The sequence below is a fragment of the Salvelinus alpinus genome, chromosome 28 (genome assembly GCF_045679555.1).
Source record: "Salvelinus alpinus chromosome 28, SLU_Salpinus.1, whole genome shotgun sequence".
Taxonomy (NCBI): domain Eukaryota; kingdom Metazoa; phylum Chordata; class Actinopteri; order Salmoniformes; family Salmonidae; genus Salvelinus; species Salvelinus alpinus.
This window is the reverse complement of record NC_092113.1, coordinates 44,743,415-44,766,196: the sequence shown is the minus strand read 5'-3', so window position 1 is coordinate 44,766,196 and position 22,782 is coordinate 44,743,415. Positions and strand designations below refer to the sequence as shown.

Below are 22,782 nucleotides of genomic sequence, written 5' to 3'. Positions count from 1 at the left end.
TTCCGGCCGAGATATGTATTGTTTTTTGTGTTCTTTACGGCAATGGTGTCTAGATAGAATTTGTATTTATGGTCCTGGGAACTGGACCTTTTTTGGAACACCATTATTTTTGTCTTACTGAGATTTACAGTCAGAGCCCAGGTCTAAAAGAATCTGTGCAGAAGATGTATGCCCTCCTTGGTTGGTGACAGAAGAACCATCAGCAAACAGTAGACATTTGACTTCTAGTAAGTGAAGCCGGGTGCTGCTGACTGTTCTAGTGCCCTCGCCAATTCGTTGACATATATGTTGAAGAGGGTGGGGCTTAAGCTGCATCCCTGTCTCACCCCACGGCCCTGGGGAAAGAAATGTGTTTTTTTAAACCAATTTTAACCACACACTTGTTTGTGTACATGGATTTTATAATGACGTATGTTTTTCACCCAACACCACTTTCCATCCATTTGTATAACAGACCCTCCTGCCAAATTGAGTCAAAGGCTTTTTTGAAATCAACAAAGCATGAGAAGACTTTGCCTTTGTTTTGTTTGTTTGTCAATTAGGGTGTGCAGGGTGAACACGTGGTCTGTCATACGATAATTTGGTAAAAGCCAATTTGACATTTGCTCAGTACATTGTTTTCCCTGAGGAAATGTACGAGTCTGCTGTTAATGATTATGCAGAGGGTTTTTTAATTTACATTTTGTATTTATTTATTTAAAAAAATAGAGGGTGGATCAGCTGTAATACTGCAGATAGATTGTGGTTTCCATCAATGTAACTGTCTGCGTCATTTCCAATCCCCCATATATTTTTGTGGTAAATATATACAGTTGAAGTCGGAAGTTTACATACACTTAGGTTGGAGTCATTAAAACTTGTTTTTCAACCACTCCACACATTTATTGGTAACAAACTAAATGATGTCATGGCTTTAGAAGCTTCTGATAGGCTAATTGACAGTATTTGATGATCTCAAGACATCAGTCAGGAAGTTAAAGTTTGGTCGCAAATGGGTCTTCTAAATGGACAATGACCCCAAGCATACTTCCAAAGTTGTGGCAAAATGGCTTAAGGACAACAAAGTATTGAAGTGGCCATCACAAAGCCCTGACCTCGAACCTATAAAAAATGTGTGTGCAGAACTGAAAAAGCGTGTGTGAGCAAGGAGGCCTACAAACCTGACTCAGTTACACCAGCTCTGTCAGGAGGAATGGGCCAAAATTCACCCAACTTATTGTGGGAAGCTTGTGGAAGGCTACCCGAAACGTTTGACCCAAGTTAAACAATTTAAAGGCAATGCTACCAAATACTAATTGAGTGTATGTAAACGTCTGACCCACTGGGAATGTGATGAAAGAAATTAAAGCTGAAATAAATCATTTTTTCTACTATTATTCTGACATTTCATATTAAAGTAAAGTGGTGATCCTAACTGACCTAAGACAGGGAATTTTTACTAGGATTAAATGTCAGAAATTGTGAAAAACTGGGTTTAAATTTATTTGGCTAAGGTGTATGTAACCTTCAACTGTATCTGCTCCATTTTTGGGTCCCGTGTTGACAAGATGTTGGGGAATCACCGGAGGGGAATATTAATCAACTGAGCATCTCAGTGTACATTTCAATAAACACACTAGGCGTTTTGTTACATTTCAGTCTTCTGTGATGTATTTAAAGTGTCATATTGGGATGCAAACTCATAAATGAATACATTTTAACTATATCTGACATGTTACTGGTGTCTTCTATTTAAAATCCATACCCATGTGTGTGAGGTGTATACCAAGAAACACTCTGTGTGCCCCCGATTTAGCCCTGTGCATTAAAAGGTTATTTAAAGGGGGTAAAATGGATCTGTTTAACTTCTCTAGGATATGTGGGACGCTACCGTCCCACTTGGCCAATAGCCAGGGAAAATGTAGAGCGCCAAATTCAAAAAAATGATATAAAATCAAACTTTCATTAAATCACACATGTAAGATACCAAATTAAAGCTACACTCGTTGTGAATCCAGCCACCATGTCAGATTTCAAAAAGGCTTTTCGGCGAAAGCATAAGATGCTATTATCTGATGATAGCACAAAAGTAAACAAAGAGAGTGTAGCATATTTCAACCCTGCAGGCACGACACAAAACGCAGAAATAAAATATAAATCATGCCTTACCTTTGACGAGATTCTTTTGTTGGCACTCCAATATGTCCCATAAACATCACAAATGGTCCTTTTGTTCGATTAATTCCGTCCATATATATCCAAATTGTCCATTTATTTGGCGCGGTTGATCAAGAAAAAAACAGCTTCCAATTTGCGCAACGTCACTACAAAATATCTCAAAAATTACCTCTAAACTTTGCCAAAACATTTCAAACTACTTTTGTAATACAACTTAAGGTATTTGTAAACGTTAATAATCGATCAAATTGAAGACGGGTCTATCTGTTTTCAATACAGGAGATCAACAAACTAAGGCTACTTTTCTAGTTTTGCGCAACTCTCAAACAGTACACATGACGTTACACTGTTTCCAGGTGGGCTCACTTCTTCATTGCACAAAGGAATAACCTCAACCTATTTCCAAAGAGTAGTGACATCCAGTGGAAGCGGTAGGAACTGAAAACAGGGTGATTAGAAATCCAGTATTCCAATGAAAACATTGAACAGACAGTGACCTCAAAAAGAAAAAAAAAATAATGGTTAGTCCTCGGGGTTTTGCCTGCTACATAAGTTCTGTTATACTTACAGACATGATTCAAACAGTTAGAAACTTCAGAGTGTTTTCTATCCAAATCTACTAATAATATGCATATCTTATATTCTGGGGATGAGTAGAAGGAAGTTGAAATTGGGCACGCTATTTATCCAATAGTGAATTTGCTGCCCCCTATCCTAGAGAAGTAAGTATAGGGCCCATCTTAAAGAGTACAATTACCCTTTCAAAAAGAGGATGGTAGGATTGATTGAGACAGCCACCCCAGGAGACCTCACGAGAACACATAAAAACTGTTTTCTGACATTTTTTTGTTGTTGTTGCTGACCCTATATATGGATATGCTGAGAAGTCTTTTGGAAGTTCAGATGTCATAAGATCCTCGGACGCCACAGGACCTTCCACACCCACATGCTCACACACACACACACACACACACACACACACACACACACACACACACACACACACACACACACACACACACACACACACCCTTTGAGGGACAGAGACAGAGAGAGCCTGTTATATGTAATTATTCTCTAATTCCTTACTTAGAGAAAAGGGGCCTTATGAAGGGGCTATTGTAAATCCACATCGTCATGCTGTGAGCACGTCAGACATTTTCTCTTCTTTGATGGATCTCATGAACGCTGTCACACCCCCGAGGGGGGAGACAGAGGTCATGAGCTCCTCGGACGCCACAGGACCCCCACTGTTTTCAGAAAGTTGTTTCAAAGACCTTACACACACAAACACACACACACACACACAACATTTGAGGGAAAGAGAGAGAGAGAGCCTGATATTTAATTCAATGTAAATTACATTTTTTAAATCTTTAGTGCTGAAATGCATACATATTACACGCTATTATTGAACAATACTACATATTCATGTTTATATGTAATTATTATTTAATTCCTTTCTTAGAGAAAAGGGCCTTGTGAAGGATCAATTGTAAACCAACGCCCCCATCCGTCTCTAAATCCCCTTCGTCAAGGCGTGACCGGTTCAGACACTGTCTCTTCCAACACCCCGATCCGTCTCTAAATCCCCTTCGTCAAGACGTGACCGGTTCAGACACTGTCTCTTCCAACACCCCAATCCGTCTCTAAATCCCCTTCGTCAAGGCGTGACTGGTTCAGACACTGTCTCTTCCAACACCCCGATCCGTCTCTAAATCCCCTTCGTCAAGACGTGACCGGTTCAGACACTGTCTCTTCCAACACCCCGATCCGTCTCTAAATCCCCTTCGTCAAGACGTGACCTGTTCAGACACTGTCTCTTCCAACACCCCATCCGTCTCTAAATCCCCTTCGTCAAGACGTGACCGGTTCAGACACTGTCTCTTCCCCCCTTGATCTCCAGCACCTTCCAGGTTTCTGATGTTTTCTTTTCCATGATAGATCAACCTTCTTGCCTTTAGGCCCAAGTTCTGTCTTGAGGACAGAAGGGCCCATCGCTGTAAATGTTCAGGATGTTGGAAAAGATTTTCCACTTGTTTCATCATTTCAAGGACTTTAAAATAATCTCCCCACCTAAAGCTAAAGACAGGCACAAAATAGTTGGGGCATCACAAAGAATGGCATCGATGGTTTTGTCATTGTGATCATGACACGAAGGACACAATACACCGACAATTGGTCTAGAAGCCATGTTTTATGTAGTTTATCTCTCTTGAAGTTTCTTGTCACTCATAGTGTTCACAGCTCTTACTTATACTGAGGCATTCCTACCCCAGAAATGACTGTTTCATATACAGGCTCCCCAAACAGCAGATCCATAAGTTCACTACAACATTTCCCAACTCTTTCAAATGTTCAAACACATTCCACAGTTCCACAAGGTCACTACACATCAATTACCAGGACAGCTTTATGGCAAACACATGTTTTACCCAAAACAACTGCACTATCAGGTTACATAAGCACTCACTCGATAGCGTGAGAACATCGGGACAGGATGTACGTAGCGTGAGAACATCGGGACAGGATGTACGTAGCGTGAGAACATCCGGACAGGATGTACATAAATGCGCATAACCACGTGACACATAAAATAGGTCATCAATCACTTTCGGACACATGCCGTCTACTGTATTCTCTTTCTTGGGGGTAGAAGCTGTTAAGGAGCATTTTGGTCCTAAACTTGGCGCTCCGGTACCGCTTACAGTGCGGTAGCAGAGAGAACAGTCTATGACTTGGGTGACTGGAGTCTTTGAACATTTTTCGGGCCTTCTTCTGACAGCCTAGTATATAGGTCCTGGATGTCAGGAAGCTTGGCCCCAGTGATGTACTGGGCCGTACGCATTACCCTCTGTAGCACCTTACAGTTAGATGCCGAGCAGTTGCCATGCCAGGCGGTGATGCAACCGGTCAGGATGCTCTCGATGGTGCAGCTGTAGAACCTTTTGGCGATCTGGGGACCCATGCCAAATTCTTTCAGTCTCCTGGGGGGAAAAGGTGTTGTCATGCCCTCTTCACAACTGTCTTGGTGTGTTTGGACCATGATAGTTTGTTGGTGATGTGGACACCAAGGAACTTGAAACTCTCGACCAGCTCCACTACAGTCCCGTCGATGTTAATGGTGGCCTGGTCGGTCCTCCTTTTCCTATAATCCACGATCAGCTCCTTTGTCTTGCTCACATTGAGGGATGCAAGACAAAGGAGCAATAAAATGCAAATTAATTACTTAAAAATCATACAATGTGATTTTCTGGATTTTTGTTTTAGATTCCGTCTCTCACAGTTGAAGTGTACCTATGATAAAAATTACAGACTTCTACATGCTTTGTAAGTAGGAAAACCTGCAAAATCGGCAGTGTATCAAATATCTTTCTTTCGGGATATGTATACCGAGTATGTCCACATCCTTATCATAATTTGATCCTATGAGGCCGTGGAGGGATTCTAATCGTTTGGTGTGCTTTCGTCGTAAAACCTTTTTGAAATCGGACACTTTGGCTGGATTTACAACAAGTGTATCTTTAAAATGGTGTAAAATACTTGTATGTTTGAGGAATTTAAATTATGGGATTTCTGTTGTTTTAATTTGGCGCTCTGCAGTTTCACTGGCTGTTGATGAGGTGGGACGCTACTGTCCCACATACCCTGGTGAGGTTAACTGACTTGGTAAAATAAAAAAAATAAAAAAATTGTATGTGTGAACGATGCCTAGCTTCTCGAATGATCCCAGTCCCTTGTATTGTGCGTCTATTGTAGAAAGAGGCGACGTTTCGCAGAACATATGTGCTCTACAAATGTTTTATTTTAGATGCAGGATGCAGAGTGAATTCTGATTCATTAAAACAACCTGATCTCCAAAGTCCACGTCTATAGTCTCAATCAACCACACACAACGCAGAGCTACAGCGGTGCAGTACAGCACCGGTTACATTGGTGCCGTGACCCGGATTCATTGTTGATCGACGTCAGCTCAATCACCGCGGCGCTGCTGCCCTTGAGACTGTTTACATCATTGAGGTACTCTTGCCGCCTTGTGGCAAAAAGCGGAACTGCAGTCTATTTTCTTTACTGTTTCTTATTTGTTTTCTTTAAACGATGTATTGAGAGTGCTGTTTATGGTTAAACATAGAAGTGTGTTCATCAGCAGACATTTTAACGTAACATTAGTGGTTTAGTGATATGACATCTTATAATGGTGATGAAACCAAATTCACTGCTGGGAGGGGGAGGTTTTTCTCATACTCTGATCAAACCCCTGTAAAGCGTGTAGGTGCAGGAGGTTCCCCCATGTTTTGCTCCACTACAAATTCTGATGAAAGCCCTTCATCTAGTGTTAATTCAAACGCCCCTGTAGATGGTCTAGGTGAGCTGGTCACTCAGCTAGCCCGGGAAATAGGGAGCTCCATTAGGGAAGAACTACAGAGGGGCAGGTCCAGTACTTATGAGCCACCAGTAAGTACAGAGAAGATAAGTGATCATTCAGAGTCAGTAGGATATGTAGACCTCAGTAAAATGAAGTTCATCATGCAATCAGACAGTAAGGAACCTCCTACATATAGAGGAGATGGTACAGACAGTAAGGAACCTCCTACATATAGAGGAGATGGTACAGACAGTAAGGAACCTCCTACATATAGAGGAGATGGTACAGACAGTAAGGAACCTCCTACATATAGAGGAGATGGTACAGACATGAAGGAACCTCCTACATATAGAGGAGATGATACAGACAGTAAGGAACCTCCTACATATAGAGGAGATGGTACAGACATGAAGGAACCTCCTACATATAGAGGAGATGGTACAGACAGTAAGGAACCTCCTACATATAGAGGAGATGGTACAGACAGTAAGGAACCTCCTACATATAGAGGAGATGGTACAGACATGAAGGAACCTCCTACATATAGAGGAGATGGTACAGACAGTAAGGAACCTCCTACATATAGAGGAGATGGTACAGACAGTAAGGAACCTCCTACATATAGAGGAGATGATACAGACATGAAGGAACCTCCTACATATAGAGGAGATGGTACAGACAGTAAGGAACCTCCTACATATAGAGGAGATGGTACAGACAGTAAGGAACCTCCTACATATAGAGGAGATGGTACAGACAGTAAGGAACCTCCTACATATAGAGGAGATGGTACAGACATGAAGGAACCTCCTACATATAGAGGAGATGATACAGACATGAAGGAACCTCCTACATATAGAGGAGATGGTACAGACAGTAAGGAACCTCCTACATATAGAGGAGATGGTACAGACATGAAGGAACCTCCTACATATAGAGGAGATGATACAGACAGTAAGGAACCTCCTACATATAGAGGAGATGGTACAGACAGTAAGGAACCTCCTACATATAGAGGAGATGGTACAGACAGTAAGGAACCTCCTACATATAGAGGAGATGGTACAGACAGTAAGGAACCTCCTACATATAGAGGAGATGGTACAGACAGTAAGGAACCTCCTACATATAGAGGAGATGGTACAGACAGTAAGGAACCTCCTACATATAGAGGAGATGGTACAGACATGAAGGAACCTCCTACATATAGAGGAGATGGTACAGACAGTAAGGAACCTCCTACATATAGAGGAGATGGTACAGACAGTAAGGAACCTCCTACATATAGAGGAGATGGTACAGACAGTAAGGAACCTCCTACATATAGAGGAGATGGTACAGACATGAAGGAACCTCCTACATATAGAGGAGATGGTACAGACAGTAAGGAACCTCCTACATATAGAGGAGATGGTACAGACATGAAGGAACCTCCTACATATAGAGGAGATGGTACAGACAGTAAGGAACCGCCTACATATAGAGGAGATGGTACAGACAGTAAGGAACCTCCTACATATAGAGGAGATGGTACAGACATGAAGGAACCTCCTACATATAGAGGAGATGGTACAGACAGTAAGGAACCTCCTACATATAGAGGAGATGGTACAGACATGAAGGAACCTCCTACATATAGAGGAGATGGTACAGACATGAAGGAACCTCCTACATATAGAGGAGATGGTACAGACAGTAAGGAACCTCCTACATATAGAGATGGTACAGACAGTAAGGAACCTCCTACATATAGAGGAGATGGTACAGACATGAAGGAACCTCCTACATATAGAGGAGATGGTACAGACAGTAAGGAACCTCCTACATATAGAGGAGATGATACAGACATGAAGGAACCTCCTACATATAGAGGAGATGGTACAGACATGAAGGAACCTCCTACATATAGAGGAGATGATACAGACAGTAAGGAACCTCCTACATATAGAGGAGATGGTACAGACAGTAAGGAACCTCCTACATATAGAGGAGATGGTACAGACAGTAAGGAACCTCCTACATATAGAGGAGATGGTACAGACATGAAGGAACTTCCTACATATAGAGGAGATGGTACAGACAGTAAGGAACATCCTACATATAGAGGAGATGGTACAGACAGTAAGGAACATCCTACATATAGAGGAGATGGTACAGACAGTAAGGAACCTCCTACATATAGAGGAGATGGTACAGACAGTAAGGAACCTCCTACATATAGAGGAGATGGTACAGACAGTAAGGAACCTCCTACATATAGAGATGGTACAGACATGAAGGAACCTCCTACATATAGAGGAGATGGTACAGACAGTAAGGAACCTCCTACATATAGAGGAGATGGTACAGACAGTAAGGAACCTCCTACATATAGAGGAGATGGTACAGACAGTAAGGAACCTCCTACATATAGAGGAGATGGTACAGACATGAAGGAACCTCCTACATACAGAGGAGATGGTACAGACAGTAAGGAACCTCCTACATACAGAGGAGATGGTACAGACAGTAAGGAACCTCCTACATATAGAGGAGATGGTACAGACATGAAGGAACCTCCTACATATAGAGGAGATGGTACAGACAGTAAGGAACCTCCTACATATAGAGGAGATGGTACAGACAGTAAGGAACCTCCTACATATAGAGGAGATGGTACAGACAGTAAGGAACCTCCTACATATAGAGGAGATGGTACAGACATGAAGGAACCTCCTACATATAGAGGAGATGGTACACACAGTAAGGAACCTCCTACATATAGAGGAGATGGTACATACAGTAAGGAACCTCCTACATATAGAGGAGATGGTACAGACAGTAAGGAACCTCCTACATATAGAAGAGATGGTACAGACAGTAAGGAACCTCCTACATATAGAGGAGATGGTACACACAGTAAGGAACCTCCTACATATAGAGGAGATGGTACAGACAGTAAGGAACCTCCTACATATAGAGGAGATGGTACAGACAGTAAGGAACCTCCTACATATAGAAGAGATGGTACAGACAGTAAGGAACCTCCTACATATAGAGGAGATGGTACAGACAGTAAGGAACCTCCTACATATAGAGGAGATGGTACAGACAGTAAGGAACCTCCTACATATAGAGGAGATGGTACAGACATGAAGGAACCTCCTACATATAGAGGAGATGGTACAGACAGTAAGGAACCTCCTACATATAGAGGAGATGGTACAGACAGTAAGGAACCTCCTACATATAGAGGAGATGGTACAGACAGTAAGGAACCTCCTACATATAGAGGAGATGGTACAGACAGTAAGGAACCTCCTACATATAGAGGAGATGGTACAGACAGTAAGGAACCTCCTACATATAGAGGAGATGGTACAGACAGTAAGGAACCTCCTACATATAGAGGAGATGGTACAGACAGTAAGGAACCTCCTACATATAGAGGAGATGGTACAGACAGTAAGGAACCTCCTACATATAGAGGAGATGGTACAGACAGTAAGGAACCTCCTACATATAGAGGAGATGGTACAGACAGTAAGGAACCTCCTACATATAGAGGAGATGGTACAGACAGTAAGGAACCTCCTACATATAGAGGAGATGGTACAGACAGTAAGGAACCTCCTACATATAGAGGAGATGGTACAGACAGTAAGGAACCTCCTACATATAGAGGAGATGGTACAGACATGAAGGAACCTCCTACATATAGAGGAGATGGTACAGACATGAAGGAACCTCCTACATATAGAGGAGATGGTACAGACAGTAAGGAACCTCCTACATATAGAGGAGATGGTACAGACAGTAAGGAACCTCCTACATATAGAGGAGATGGTACAGACAGTAAGGAACCTCCTACATATAGAGGAGATGATACAGACAGTAAGGAACCTCCTACATATAGAGGAGATGATACAGACATGAAGGAACCTCCTACATATAGAGGAGATGGTACAGACAGTAAGGAACCTCCTACATATAGAGGAGATGGTACAGACAGTAAGGAACCTCCTACATATAGAGGAGATGGTACAGACAGTAAGGAACCTCCTACATATAGAGGAGATGGTACAGACATGAAGGAACCTCCTACATATAGAGGAGATGGTACAGACAGTAAGGAACCGCCTACATATAGAGGAGATGGTACAGACAGTAAGGAACCTCCTACATATAGAGGAGATGGTACAGACAGTAAGGAACCTCCTACATATAGAGGAGATGGTACAGACAGTAAGGAACCTCCTACGTATAGAGGAGATGATACAGACATGAAGGAACCTCCTACATATAGAGGAGATGGTACAGACAGTAAGGAACCTCCTACATATAGAGGAGATGGTACAGACAGTAAGGAACCTCCTACATATAGAGGAGATGGTACAGACAGTAAGGAACCTCCTACATATAGAGGAGATGGTACAGACAGTAAGGAACCTCCTACATATAGAGGAGATGGTACAGACAGTAAGGAACCTCCTACATATAGAGGAGATGGTACAGACAGTAAGGAACCTCCTACATATAGAGGAGATGGTACAGACAGTAAGGAACCTCCTACATATAGAGGAGATGGTACAGACAGTAAGGAACCTCCTACATATAGAGGAGATGGTACAGACAGTAAGGAACCTCCTACATATAGAGGAGATGGTACAGACAGTAAGGAACCTCCTACATATAGAGGAGATGATACAGACATGAAGGAACCTCCTACATATAGAGGAGATGGTACAGACAGTAAGGAACCTCCTACATATAGAGGAGATGGTACAGACAGTAAGGAACCTCCTACATATAGAGGAGATGGTACAGACAGTAAGGAACCTCCTACATATAGAGGAGATGGTACAGACAGTAAGGAACCTCCTACATATAGAGGAGATGATACAGACATGAAGGAACCTCCTACATATAGAGGAGATGGTACAGACAGTAAGGAACCTCCTACATATAGAGGAGATGGTACAGACAGTAAGGAACCTCCTACATATAGAGGAGATGGTACAGACATGAAGGAACCTCCTACATATAGAGGAGATGATACAGACATGAAGGAACCTCCTACATATAGAGGAGATGGTACAGACAGTAAGGAACCTCCTACATATAGAGGAGATGGTACAGACAGTAAGGAACCTCCTACATATAGAGGAGATGGTACAGACAGTAAGGAACCTCCTACATATAGAGGAGATGATACAGACATGAAGGAACCTCCTACATATAGAGGAGATGGTACAGACAGTAAGGAACCTCCTACATATAGAGGAGATGGTACAGACAGTAAGGAACCTCCTACATATAGAGGAGATGGTACAGACAGTAAGGAACCTCCTACATATAGAGGAGATGGTACAGACAGTAAGGAACCTCCTACATATAGAGGAGATGGTACAGACATGAAGGAACCTCCTACATATAGAGGAGATGGTACAGACATGAAGGAACCTCCTACATATAGAGGAGATGGTACAGACAGTAAGGAACCTCCTACATATAGAGGAGATGGTACAGACAAATGCAGACAAAAAATCACATGAGATGATTAGACGATTATCTGACAAAGCAAGAGACATGGTAAAGATACATTTACGCAATGAGACAACTGTCGATCCTACAGAGAAGCCAGAGATTGTATTTGACATTCTGAAACAGAATTTCAGCGAATTGACCTATTCATGCATGCCTTTGTCTGATTTTTACAATACTAAACCTGTACCCGGAGAGACTGTTATGGAGTATTGGGTTCGATTGAACAAGGCCGTAGATGTCGCTGACGAGGGCCTTAAGAGACAAGGTAAGAAGATTGACAGCTCCAACTCAGATGTCGTCATGATGTTTGTAACATACTGCCCTGACCCCAAACTGGCAGCAGTATTCCAATACAAGTCTGCTGAGAAATGGACTGCGAGTGAAGTACAGGAGAGAATCTATGAACATGAACACCGCAGGAAGGCCATTTCTACCGCAGGTGTCAATCTACCGCTGTATCCTCAAAGCAAGTAACAGAACATCCCCAGATAACGCCGTTTGAAGGTGGGGCCAATGCTGGTGCGTGCAGTGACACTTCCCTCACATCAAGCGCCAAACAAGATGGACAGAGTGCAAGTATCGAGAGACTCATTCACCTGCTTGAACGTACCTTAGAGAAGGGCACACCACCCGTTATGGTTTCACAGACACAGGCCAAGGCGCCATCTTTCCCCGCCCAGCCCTTCAGGCGTAGGGAATGCAGGGTTTGTGGCTCAACAGATCACTCCACTGTGATGCACTGTAGACATGAGAACCTACGCCTCTGGTGCCTTTCTCCAGATCACTGGAAGTCAAATTGTCCAAAACAGGGGGAACGCTATGCCAATCCCGGCAGTGAGAGACCCACCACAGCAGCAACTGTTAAACTGACACGCCCACAGGTGAAGGGGGGAAATGTGGGTGTTCAACTGTCTGCCCCCAAAAAAGAATCTGACGATCTCGAGAAAAACATATGAAAACATAACATATGAGAAAACATACTGGTTCAACTCCAGCCACTTTAATAATGGAAAAATGGATGTAATAAATGTATCACTGGCCACTTTAAACAATGCCACTTCAGAGTTACAACGGTGCAGTACAGCATCGGTAACACCAGCTAAATCAAGTCCCAGTGGTCTGGCTGGTTATTTCCTGTTTTATTCCCGACCACCAGACCAATCCCTCGGTCAGGCTAAAATTCTATACACTTTGGATGAGAGGCCATGGGGTAGAGCTGGACCTGCCCCTAACCCTGATCCGCTTCCCTTCCCTGTTGGTCTGTTTTCATGCCATCTGCATTAGTGATGGGTCGTTCGCGAACGAACAGCTAATTTTGAAACGATTTTTTTTGGTGAATGTCGGGAACCGAATCGCGTCGGTGAAAGAGCCGTTCATCTGGCTCCCTGATTTGCATACTGCTGCTTTTTGAGATCAAACCGTTTTTCTGCAGATAAATTACAAAATAATTATCTAGAGGGTGAATCATCACTTCAGAAACAATTCAGTCGGGAGAGCGCATTAATCTGGTCTACGCTGATTTATTGCGTGCAAAAAAAAAAACATGTTTTTTGCAGGGCATCTAATATGGCCAGGTAAACATTTGAACTCGCAATACATTGGTAATTTTCCATTTTTTCATAGTTCAAGGTCAATTTTTAAGCATTTTGAACCAACCAGCTCAGCGAAAAGACTCAGAATGCCATCAGTGATCTGCAATGGAGCTCTGGGTGCTGTTGAAAGGCGGTGTGAGATTCCGTGTTTCCCCACAGGCAGTTTGTGGGCTCGTTCGATGTGACCAATTTGCAGTGGGTAATGCTGCACATCTGATTCAACTGCACTGTGGCTGCTTGGAAAATGAGCAGTGTAGTTTGGGATAATTTGTTAGTTTCTTATTATTCACAGTACCTAACACCATTAGAATAATCTGACCACAGGAAAGCTGAAGGTGTGGCTTGTTGCAGTGTGATTGCATATTGAGCGATCCCACAGCATTCTTACTTCCTGGTCACAAAAAGACAGACAGTAGTACTTTTTTTTACTAAAAGAATAAATTTTATTTCAGCACTGTAAGTCGTTTCTCAACCGTACAAACACGACCGCCATCTTTACATCATCAAGCCTCTCCTCCTGTTCCAGTCCTCCTTTGTGACATCACTTCCTCCACAGCCAGACGAATATAAAAGGGCTCTCTCCACAACATTCTGGTGCTTCCATTTAGCTAACGATGACAAATTATACCGATCATAATTATAACAGCAATAATAGTAGTGATGAAGATGAACCCTTTACTGCACTGTTGTTGTTTTGAGGTGGGGGGCTTACAGTACATGATATAGTACACATTACTGCTGGTTTACAGTTGATGTATTACATGCGTTACAGTTGCTTCAGAAGGCGTTGGTACAGACACTCACAGACTGACACCTGTATGATGTCATATCATCATCATGTGACCTGAACTGACCGCTCACTCCATCTCCTCCCGAGCTGCATCCCAAATAGCATCCTATTCCCTATCTAGTACACTACTCATGACCAGGACCACAGGGTCTCAGAAATTAAACATAACAGAAACCTCCCTGCACCACAAGGTCAAAAGTAGTGCACTATTATAAGGAATGGAGTGAAATTTGGAATGCAATCAGCTGTCTTTATTACCTGTAAGCCTATCTAGTCTGGACCACTCAGGCAGTGTAGCCATACATGTACTGAAACCTTATAACACAGTCCTACAGTCACCAATACTGCTCTGTTCTACTCATCACAAAACTCTATAGGGGCAAACCAATCACACGTGCCGTGATGTCATCATAGAATCGCTCTCATGATAGGCCATTGTTTTTTCTGGGGGACTTCCAACTCGGTGCAAAGTTCAGCTTCACTTGAGTCGACCATGAAATCTTTATAAGGGACGTTAATAATACGAGAATATACGGACGTAGTGCAGAAACGATGATCATTTAAAAAGCTTTAGGGCGATATTTAACTGACATAGTTAACAACGACAAGGTGATCTTTAAAATGATTTATGGCATATCAAATACCAAGAAGGATCATGGTAAATGGTTCCAATATAAATCTCTATGTCTGGCTAAAGCCTCTCAGAACTAATGGTTGCTTTGATAGATAGGTTAGAAGACATTAAAAAGAGTAAGAAACAAATTTAAGCACAATTGAATAAAACAGATTTTTTTGTTGTCGACTTTTTTTGTTGCACACTCTGGCTAGTTTACAAAGAGAAACTGATAATCAATAATAACATAGTTTACAAAGAGAAACTGATAATCAATAATAATATAGCCTCTACTGTTAGTGTGGGTGGTTAGGGGCGGGGTCAGAAAACAGCCAATAGAAATGGTCCTAGAGGAAACAGATAAGGGCTGATCAAGAAACATAAGGACTGATACAGTGATACCCCCATTCCATCAGACAGACTGTGTGTTGGTGTATCAGACTGTGTGTTGGTGTATCAGACTGTGTGTTGGTGTATCAGACTGTGTGTTGGTGTATCAGACTGTGTGTTGGTGTATCAGACTGTGTGTTGGTGTATCAGACAGACTGTGTGTTGGTGTATCAGACAGACTGTGTGTTGGTGTATCAGACAGACTGTGTGTTGGTGTATCAGACAGACTGTGTGTTGGTGTATCAGACAGACAGTGTGTTGGTGTATCAGACAGACAGTGTGTTGGTGTATCAGACAGACAGTGTGTTGGTGTATCAGACAGACTGTGTGTTGGTGTATCAGTCAGACTGTGTGTTGGTGTATCAGTCAGACTGTGTGTTGGTGTATCAGTCAGACTGTGTGTTGGTGTATCAGACAGACTGTGTGTTGGTGTATCAGACAGACTGTGTGTTGGTGTATCAGACAGACTGTGTGTTGGTGTATCAGACAGACTGTGTGTTGGTGTATCAGACAGACTGTGTGTTGGTGTATCAGACAGACTGTGTGTTGGTGTATCAGACAGACTGTGTGTTGGTGTATCAGACAGACTGTGTGTTGGTGTATCAGACAGACTGTGTGTTGGTGTATCAGACAGACTGTGTGTTGGTGTATCAGACAGACTGTGTGTTGGTGTATCAGACAGACTGTGTGTTGGTGTATCAGTCACTGTGTGTGAAAGGGTGTAAAAGACTACTCTATGGGCTGCTTTAAGCGGAACTACCTAATGAGGGGGACAGAGGGAGGAAGAGAGCGAGAACAGTGAAGACGGGGGGTGAAGAGAGAGGTGGGGTTGAAGAGCGAGGGGGGGTGAAGAGAGAGGTGGGGTTGAAGAGCGAGGGGGGGGGGTTGAAGAGAGGTGGGGTTGAAGAGCGAGGGGGGGGGGGGTTGAAGAGAGGTGGGGTTGAAGAGCGAGGGGGGGTGAAGAGAGAGGGGATGTTGGTATATAGAGGAATATTAAAATAAGCAATAAAATCACTGATCAATAAAATCTAATACAACTAAATCAGACACGGATAACAATGGGAGAGTAATTATGTTGTTGACTTTATCCATACTAGCTAGTGTCTAACTCAGGGTGTGACATCAATGTGTGTGTGTGTGTGTGTGTGTGTGTGTGTGTGTGTGTGTGTGTGCGCCCGCGGGTATTCTTACGAGTGAGTCAAGAGGGCTGTGTGTGTCAGACTGCAGCTCGGTACAACAGTAGAGTGTTACCAAGTCTCTCTGCTTTAACCACAGACAGTAACTGACGAGAGTTACCAAGTCTCTCTGCTTTACCAACAACTACTGTGTGTGTGAGTAAGTATTCTTACGAGTGAGTCGACAGGGATGTGCGTAATCTTGCCAGCTAGGGGAGTGACTTAAGTAGGCCCACTCCTCCTCCTGGCTGAACAGAAATAGTCATGACCTGCAGTGTCCCATCATCTTATTGAGCTACAGTAATGTCACGTGAAAGTTAAAGCATTATTCATGGGTTGCAAGTTTCCTCACAATATTGTTCAGAACGTTCATTTTGAACTGATGCACGACTGAGCATTCTACTCAATGCATCGTCAATGAGCGCTGGTGAAGATTTCATCAAAAGTGCATTACAGTGGCTTGGAAATACAATGACATTCAGAAGGAGGCAGATAATTAGTAGGAAAACCTTTTGATGTCGCCAGATTGACTTTAGATACAGTATAACATTAGCTAGCTATCTAAGATTTTGGTGAGGCCACTAGATTGACTTTAAATGCAATGTAACGTTAGCTAGCTATCCAAGATTGAGGTGAGGCCATCAGATTGACTTTAGATGCAGTGTAACGTTAGCTAGCTTCTTATGGCTGGGGGCAGTATTGAGTAGCTTGGATGAAAAGGTGCCCAGAGGTGCCCAGAGTAAACTGCCTGCTCCTCAGTCCCAGTTGCTAATATATGCATATTATTAGTAGATTTGGATAGAAAACACTCTGAAGTTTCTAAAACTGTTTGAATGATGTCTGAGTATAACAGAACACATATGGCAGGCAAAAACCCAAGAAAAAATCCAACCAGGAAGTGGGAAATCTGAGGTTGGTCGATTTTCAACTTAGCCCCTATTGAAGATAGTGGGATATTGTTCTTGTTGCACTTCCTAAGGCTTCCACTAGATGTCAACCGTCTTCAGAAACTTGTTTGAGGCTTCTACTGTGAAGTAGGGCCGAATGAGAGGGGAATGAGTCAGAGGTCTGGCAGAATGCTTTGAGCTCGTGACGCTCGTTCACGTGAGAGCGAGCTCTGTTCCATTTGCATTTCTACAGACAAAGGAATTCTCCGGTTGGAACATTATTGAAGATTTATGTTAAAAACATCCTAAAGATGGATTCTATACATCGTTTGACATGTTTCTACAGACTGTAACGGAACTTTTTGACATTTCGTCTGCTCCTAGTGAAAGCGCTTCGTGACTTTGGATTTGTTTACAAAACGCGCTAACAAAAGTAGCTATTTGGACAAATGATGGACATTATCGAACAAAACAAACATTTGTTGTGGAACTGTGATTCCTGGGAGGGCATTCTGATGAAGATCATCAAAGGTAAGTGAATGTTTATAATGTTATTTCTGACTTCTGTTGACTGCACAATATGGCTAATATCTTTTAGCTTGTTTGGGCTCTGAGCGCCGACCTCAGATTATTTTTGCTTTTTCCGTAAAGCTTAAGAAAAAAAAGCGGTTGCATTAAGGAGAAGTGGATCTAAAATTCCATGTATAACACTTGTATCTTTGATCAACATTTATTATGAGTATTTCTGGAAATTGATGTGGCTCTGCAAAATCACCGGATGTTTTAGGAACTACTGAACGTACAGACAATGTATACTGAGATTTTTTTATATAAATATGAACTTTACCGAACAAAACATACATGTATTGTGTAACATGAAGTCATATGAGTGTCATCTGATGAAGATCATCAAAGGTTAGTGATTCATTTTATCTCTATTTCTGCTTTTTGTGACTCCTATCTTTGGCTGGAAAAATGGCTGTTTTTTTCTGTGACTTGGCGGTGACCTAACATAATCGTTTGTGGTGCTTTCGCTGTAAAGCCTTTTTGAAACCGGACACTGTTGTGGGATTAACAACAAGATTACCTTTAAAATGGTACAAGATACGTTTGAGGAAGTTTAGTTATGAGATTTCTGTTGTTTGAATTTGGCGCCCTGCACTTTCACTGGCTGTTGTCATATCGATCCCGTTAACGGGTTCGCAGCCGTAAGAAACTAGCTAGCTAAGATTGAGGGGAGACCACCAGATTGACTTTAGATGCGGTGTAATGCTAGCTAGAAAGCTAGCTAAGATTGAGGTGAGGCCATTTTTTTATTAGGTTTTTGACAAACTTTGCTAGCTAATGACAACATTGCAATCAAAGTAAATTTGACGGCATGATAACGCTGGCAAAATTGTTTCCTACTAAATACTTGACTATTTTAGCAATGTCATTGTATTTCCAGAATTACTTTTTTTAAATCGCAACTTTAGGGCGCCGCCGATAGAGGCCTGCTTGAGAACGTTCACAACAATGGCATGATGCGACCGAGTGACAGAGGTGCAACCTATGAATATGTATATATATGTATGAGTTGTAGTCGTCTAGTCATGCTGGGTATTATATGACCAGTGGGGCTCTAGCCAGTCTAGGGGTTCAAATCTGTCTGCTAGATAGCCCTGAGACGACTGGATTAAAAAACTGTTGTTGTTCCCAATACTTCATGTGGGATTAATCTCCAGTCTCGTTTTACAACAACCATCAGAAGGCAGAGATGATTTGCTTGTAAGCAGTTCCACAACCCTTGCACGCCATGGAGTCTCGAGCCGCAGCTTTCCAAAATCATTTTGGTTGAAGTGTATTTAGATGTTATGTTTGCTTTTGCAACTTTGGGCTTTGTGGGGCTTTGTGGGGCTTTGTGGGGCTTTGTGGGGCTTTGTGGGGCTTTGTGGGGCTTTGTGGGGCTTTGTGGGGCTTTGTGGGGCTGTCACCCTTTCTGTCTGTGTGTTAACTACAGTCCTGTAGAGCTTAGTCCAATACTGTTACTACTGTCCTACAACTACAGTAGCAACACTCATAACAATGTCCTGTATGCTTCAGCTAGTCATATCAATAACCAGCCATCAAAATGCTTCAGCTAGTCATATCAATAACCAGCCATCAATATGCTTCAGCTAGTCATATCAATAACCAGCCATCAAAATGCTTCAGCTAGTCATATCAATAACCAGCCATCAATAAAACCCTGGCTTTCATTTGGTAGTTGTTTGTTGACAAGTTAACGGGCCGTTTGTTGCGTCTCAGTGTAACGGATGTTAACGGTGGGCTCTAACCCTAACCCCTATGAGTATAAGGCTGAAGACCAGCAACAGAGGCAGTCTTGTGGAATCCTTCACAGGAACGAAGAGGATCAGTCAGAATGTAAGGAATAGGGTGCCAATTCATCTGGTCAGGGTTTCCTTCAGTTAAACAGTACAGATTTTAGACCCAACTCAGTCCCCCCCCCCGGATGCACCTTTTGGTTCTGCCCCCAGCAAGACACAGCTGAGTCAATAACCAACTCAGCATCAAGCTTTGATTATTTGAATCAGCTGTGTCGTGCTGGGGAAAAACCCCTTGGCGTCCCCAGGTCCGAGTTTGGGAAACATTGTCTTAGGCCTACCATCAGATAGAGCATCAAGTCATTGACATGGTCTCCTTCTGTTGCCTTGCCAGGGGTTCGTATAGGGTGCCTCCCAAATGGCACCCATTCCCTATATAGTGCACTACTTTGACCAAAGCCCTACGGGCCATAAACAGAAGTAGTGCAGTAGAAGGACTAGGAGTCCTTTGGGCAGCATCCACGTCCCTACGCTGGTTGAGTTGATTCAGTCCATGTTATTTCTACAGATGTCCAGGAGACAGACAGATCAATCCTACTGCTCTGCCATTAAAACAAGACAATACTCTGATTCCTCGTCTACTAACATTAAAACAAGACAATACTCTGATTCCTCTCAGAGCACACCTATTAAGGGAATACTTATTTTGTCCTCTATCATAATTATAAAACTATTTAGGATCTTTAGATTGTGGGCAGAACATTCAAGTGTTCCCACCCCAAACCCCTGCTGATTGTCTCGGTCGTTTGAGGGAAGTGCTTCTTGTTGGTTAAAGAGCTTAGAACGCTGTGCTATCGCCGTGGCGACTGCTAATCAATCACCAGGCGGGGTTGGGGAGGCGGTGCTACCAGGCCTGTCCTGATTGGCCAGCCAGCTGACAGGGCTGGTGTGGGTCTATGCTTTGGGACTTCATCAGGTCTTGTCTATAACGGCAACCTACCTCCCCATAATGCACTGCTTCTGATGAACAGGAGTAGTAGTGCACCATGTAGGAAATAGGGTTCATTTAGACGTCAGAGGGGCAGCACTCTGACCTCTAACCCCTGACGTGGCACCATGTTTGTCCTGACTGGGTTTTAACCTGTAAGGGGATCTAGTGAGGCTCTTCTGAAGACCACTCTGCTCACATTTAAACAGCTATTGTTAACAGGGGCATATTAACGCACAAAGGAGTCTCTAAAGGTGTCTAATGTTAAAGTAGATCTCTAGAGGTCAAAGAAATGTCCTAGGTCACAGGGGAACCCTCTCAGACAGACTGTCAAGTCATTAATAATCACCATGAATGCAACATTAGTAAGTGCTCCCCATTGGGATGTACAATAAGAGCATAGGGGGTAATGCAGTAATATAATACAGGGGTAAGAGCATCCATACGTTGGAGCGTCAGGTTAAGGTGCGTACATACATCTGTGGTCAGGGGGTCTCAACACGGCAGGGCTAGGCTAAATTAGCATGCTAGCATATTAACGTAAGTGCTAATGTTATTCAAGGATCTGGCCTACGTTAGCATGCTAACGCATTAGCGGTGCAAATGCTACTGAAGGGGCTAAGCTATGCTAACACACCGACGCTCAGGGTGATATTTTATATTTAAAATGTAACCTTTATTTAACTAGGCAAGTCAATTAAGAACAAATTCTTATTTACAATGACGGCCTACCGGGGAACGGTGGGTGATCTGCCTTGTTCAGGGGCAGAACGACAGATTTTTACCTCGTCAGCTCTGGGATTCGATCCAGTAACCGAAACCAACACTTTAACCACAAGGCTACTTGCCGCCCCAGGTAGTGCTGTGATCAGCAACACAACGTAGCGTTGCTAATACAGATGGGTCTGGCGGGGAGGTTAGAGGCGTGTCTAACGCTAATAGATCATTATCGGTGGTGTATTGGGGGATTTAGCAAACGCCATGTCATCCTCCTCTTTCTCTATTCCTCTCTGACCTCACATGGAGCACCGCTTGCCATGAGGTCCCTATGGCAACAATTTACATCTGTGGTCAGGGGGTCTCTCAACACGGCTGGGCAACTAAACTTTTACACACTTCTAATGGCTACCAAACCGAGGAACTAACAGACTAGCCAACAGTGTGTGTTTAGTGTCAATGTTACTGTGTGTGTAAACCCACTATTACTACTACTAAACACTGTAGTTCAAGTCTAACTGTGCGGACCTCGGTAGGGGAGTGTAGATCACATCATCCCATTTCAATTCACAATCAATTTTAACACTAGGGATCATTACAACATGAGACAGTGTGCTGGGGCTACAACAGCCATGCGGGCGGGGCTTTATGGGGCGGAGGCGGGGCTTAGACAAAATGGACTCATGGAGAAGAACCTCTCATCGTTAAAATAAAACATGACAAAATCAAGGGGTTGGGCTTACTGCTCTGCCAAACCAATCACACGGAGAAGCAGAGAGAGGGGGGGGAAAGGCTAGCGGAACACCTCAATCAAATCGACTGATTGAGCAGAGCACCTCCCCCTCTCTGACTTCCTGGTTGGTGTGTTGGTGGGCGAGGCTAACAGACAGGGGAAGGCAGTGGAACACAGACGGCACTTTCAGAACACCCTGGTGCATTCTGGGAAAGCCTAGTCAATCCTCCTTCGTTACATTCCGTCTGAAGGACAGCTGTCAAGGCAACAAGGGGCCTCCTCTGATTGGTTGTCTTTGCTGGCTAAGGCACACGGGTTTGGCTGGGCCAGTGGAGGAAGATCCAAAGGCTGGCCAATAGCAGAGGCTGCAGGGCTGCCGTTCAGCTTCTGGGCCACACCCTCAGAGTTAAGACCCTCACCCTCAGAGGACTTGGGGGGGCTGGTGGAGGGGGGAGGGGGTGAGGTCTGGAGGGAAGGAGAGAAAGAGTTAATGCTTATTTAAAACTACATCTAACGGTCTCTTTACATTTAGTGTGACGACACAC

At 43.2% G+C, this 22,782-nt stretch overlaps 2 protein-coding genes across 3 annotated transcripts in view; both read right to left on the bottom strand.

Annotated features, from left to right (window-relative positions):
- LOC139557921 (zinc finger BED domain-containing protein 4) overlaps positions 1-22,782 on the bottom strand; it is a 385,803-nt gene that overhangs the window by 196,294 nt on the left and 166,727 nt on the right. The gene's annotated exons all lie outside the window — the stretch shown is intronic.
- Positions 14,061-22,782, bottom strand: part of LOC139557919 (constitutive coactivator of PPAR-gamma-like protein 2) — a 62,825-nt gene continuing 54,103 nt past the window's right edge. For both annotated transcript variants that reach the window (XM_071373262.1, XM_071373263.1), the window contains exon 16: positions 14,061-22,702. In XM_071373262.1, the coding sequence (XP_071229363.1) occupies positions 22,472-22,702 (231 nt within the window). In that variant the 3' untranslated portion in view covers positions 14,061-22,471. The remainder of the gene's footprint in view (positions 22,703-22,782) is intronic.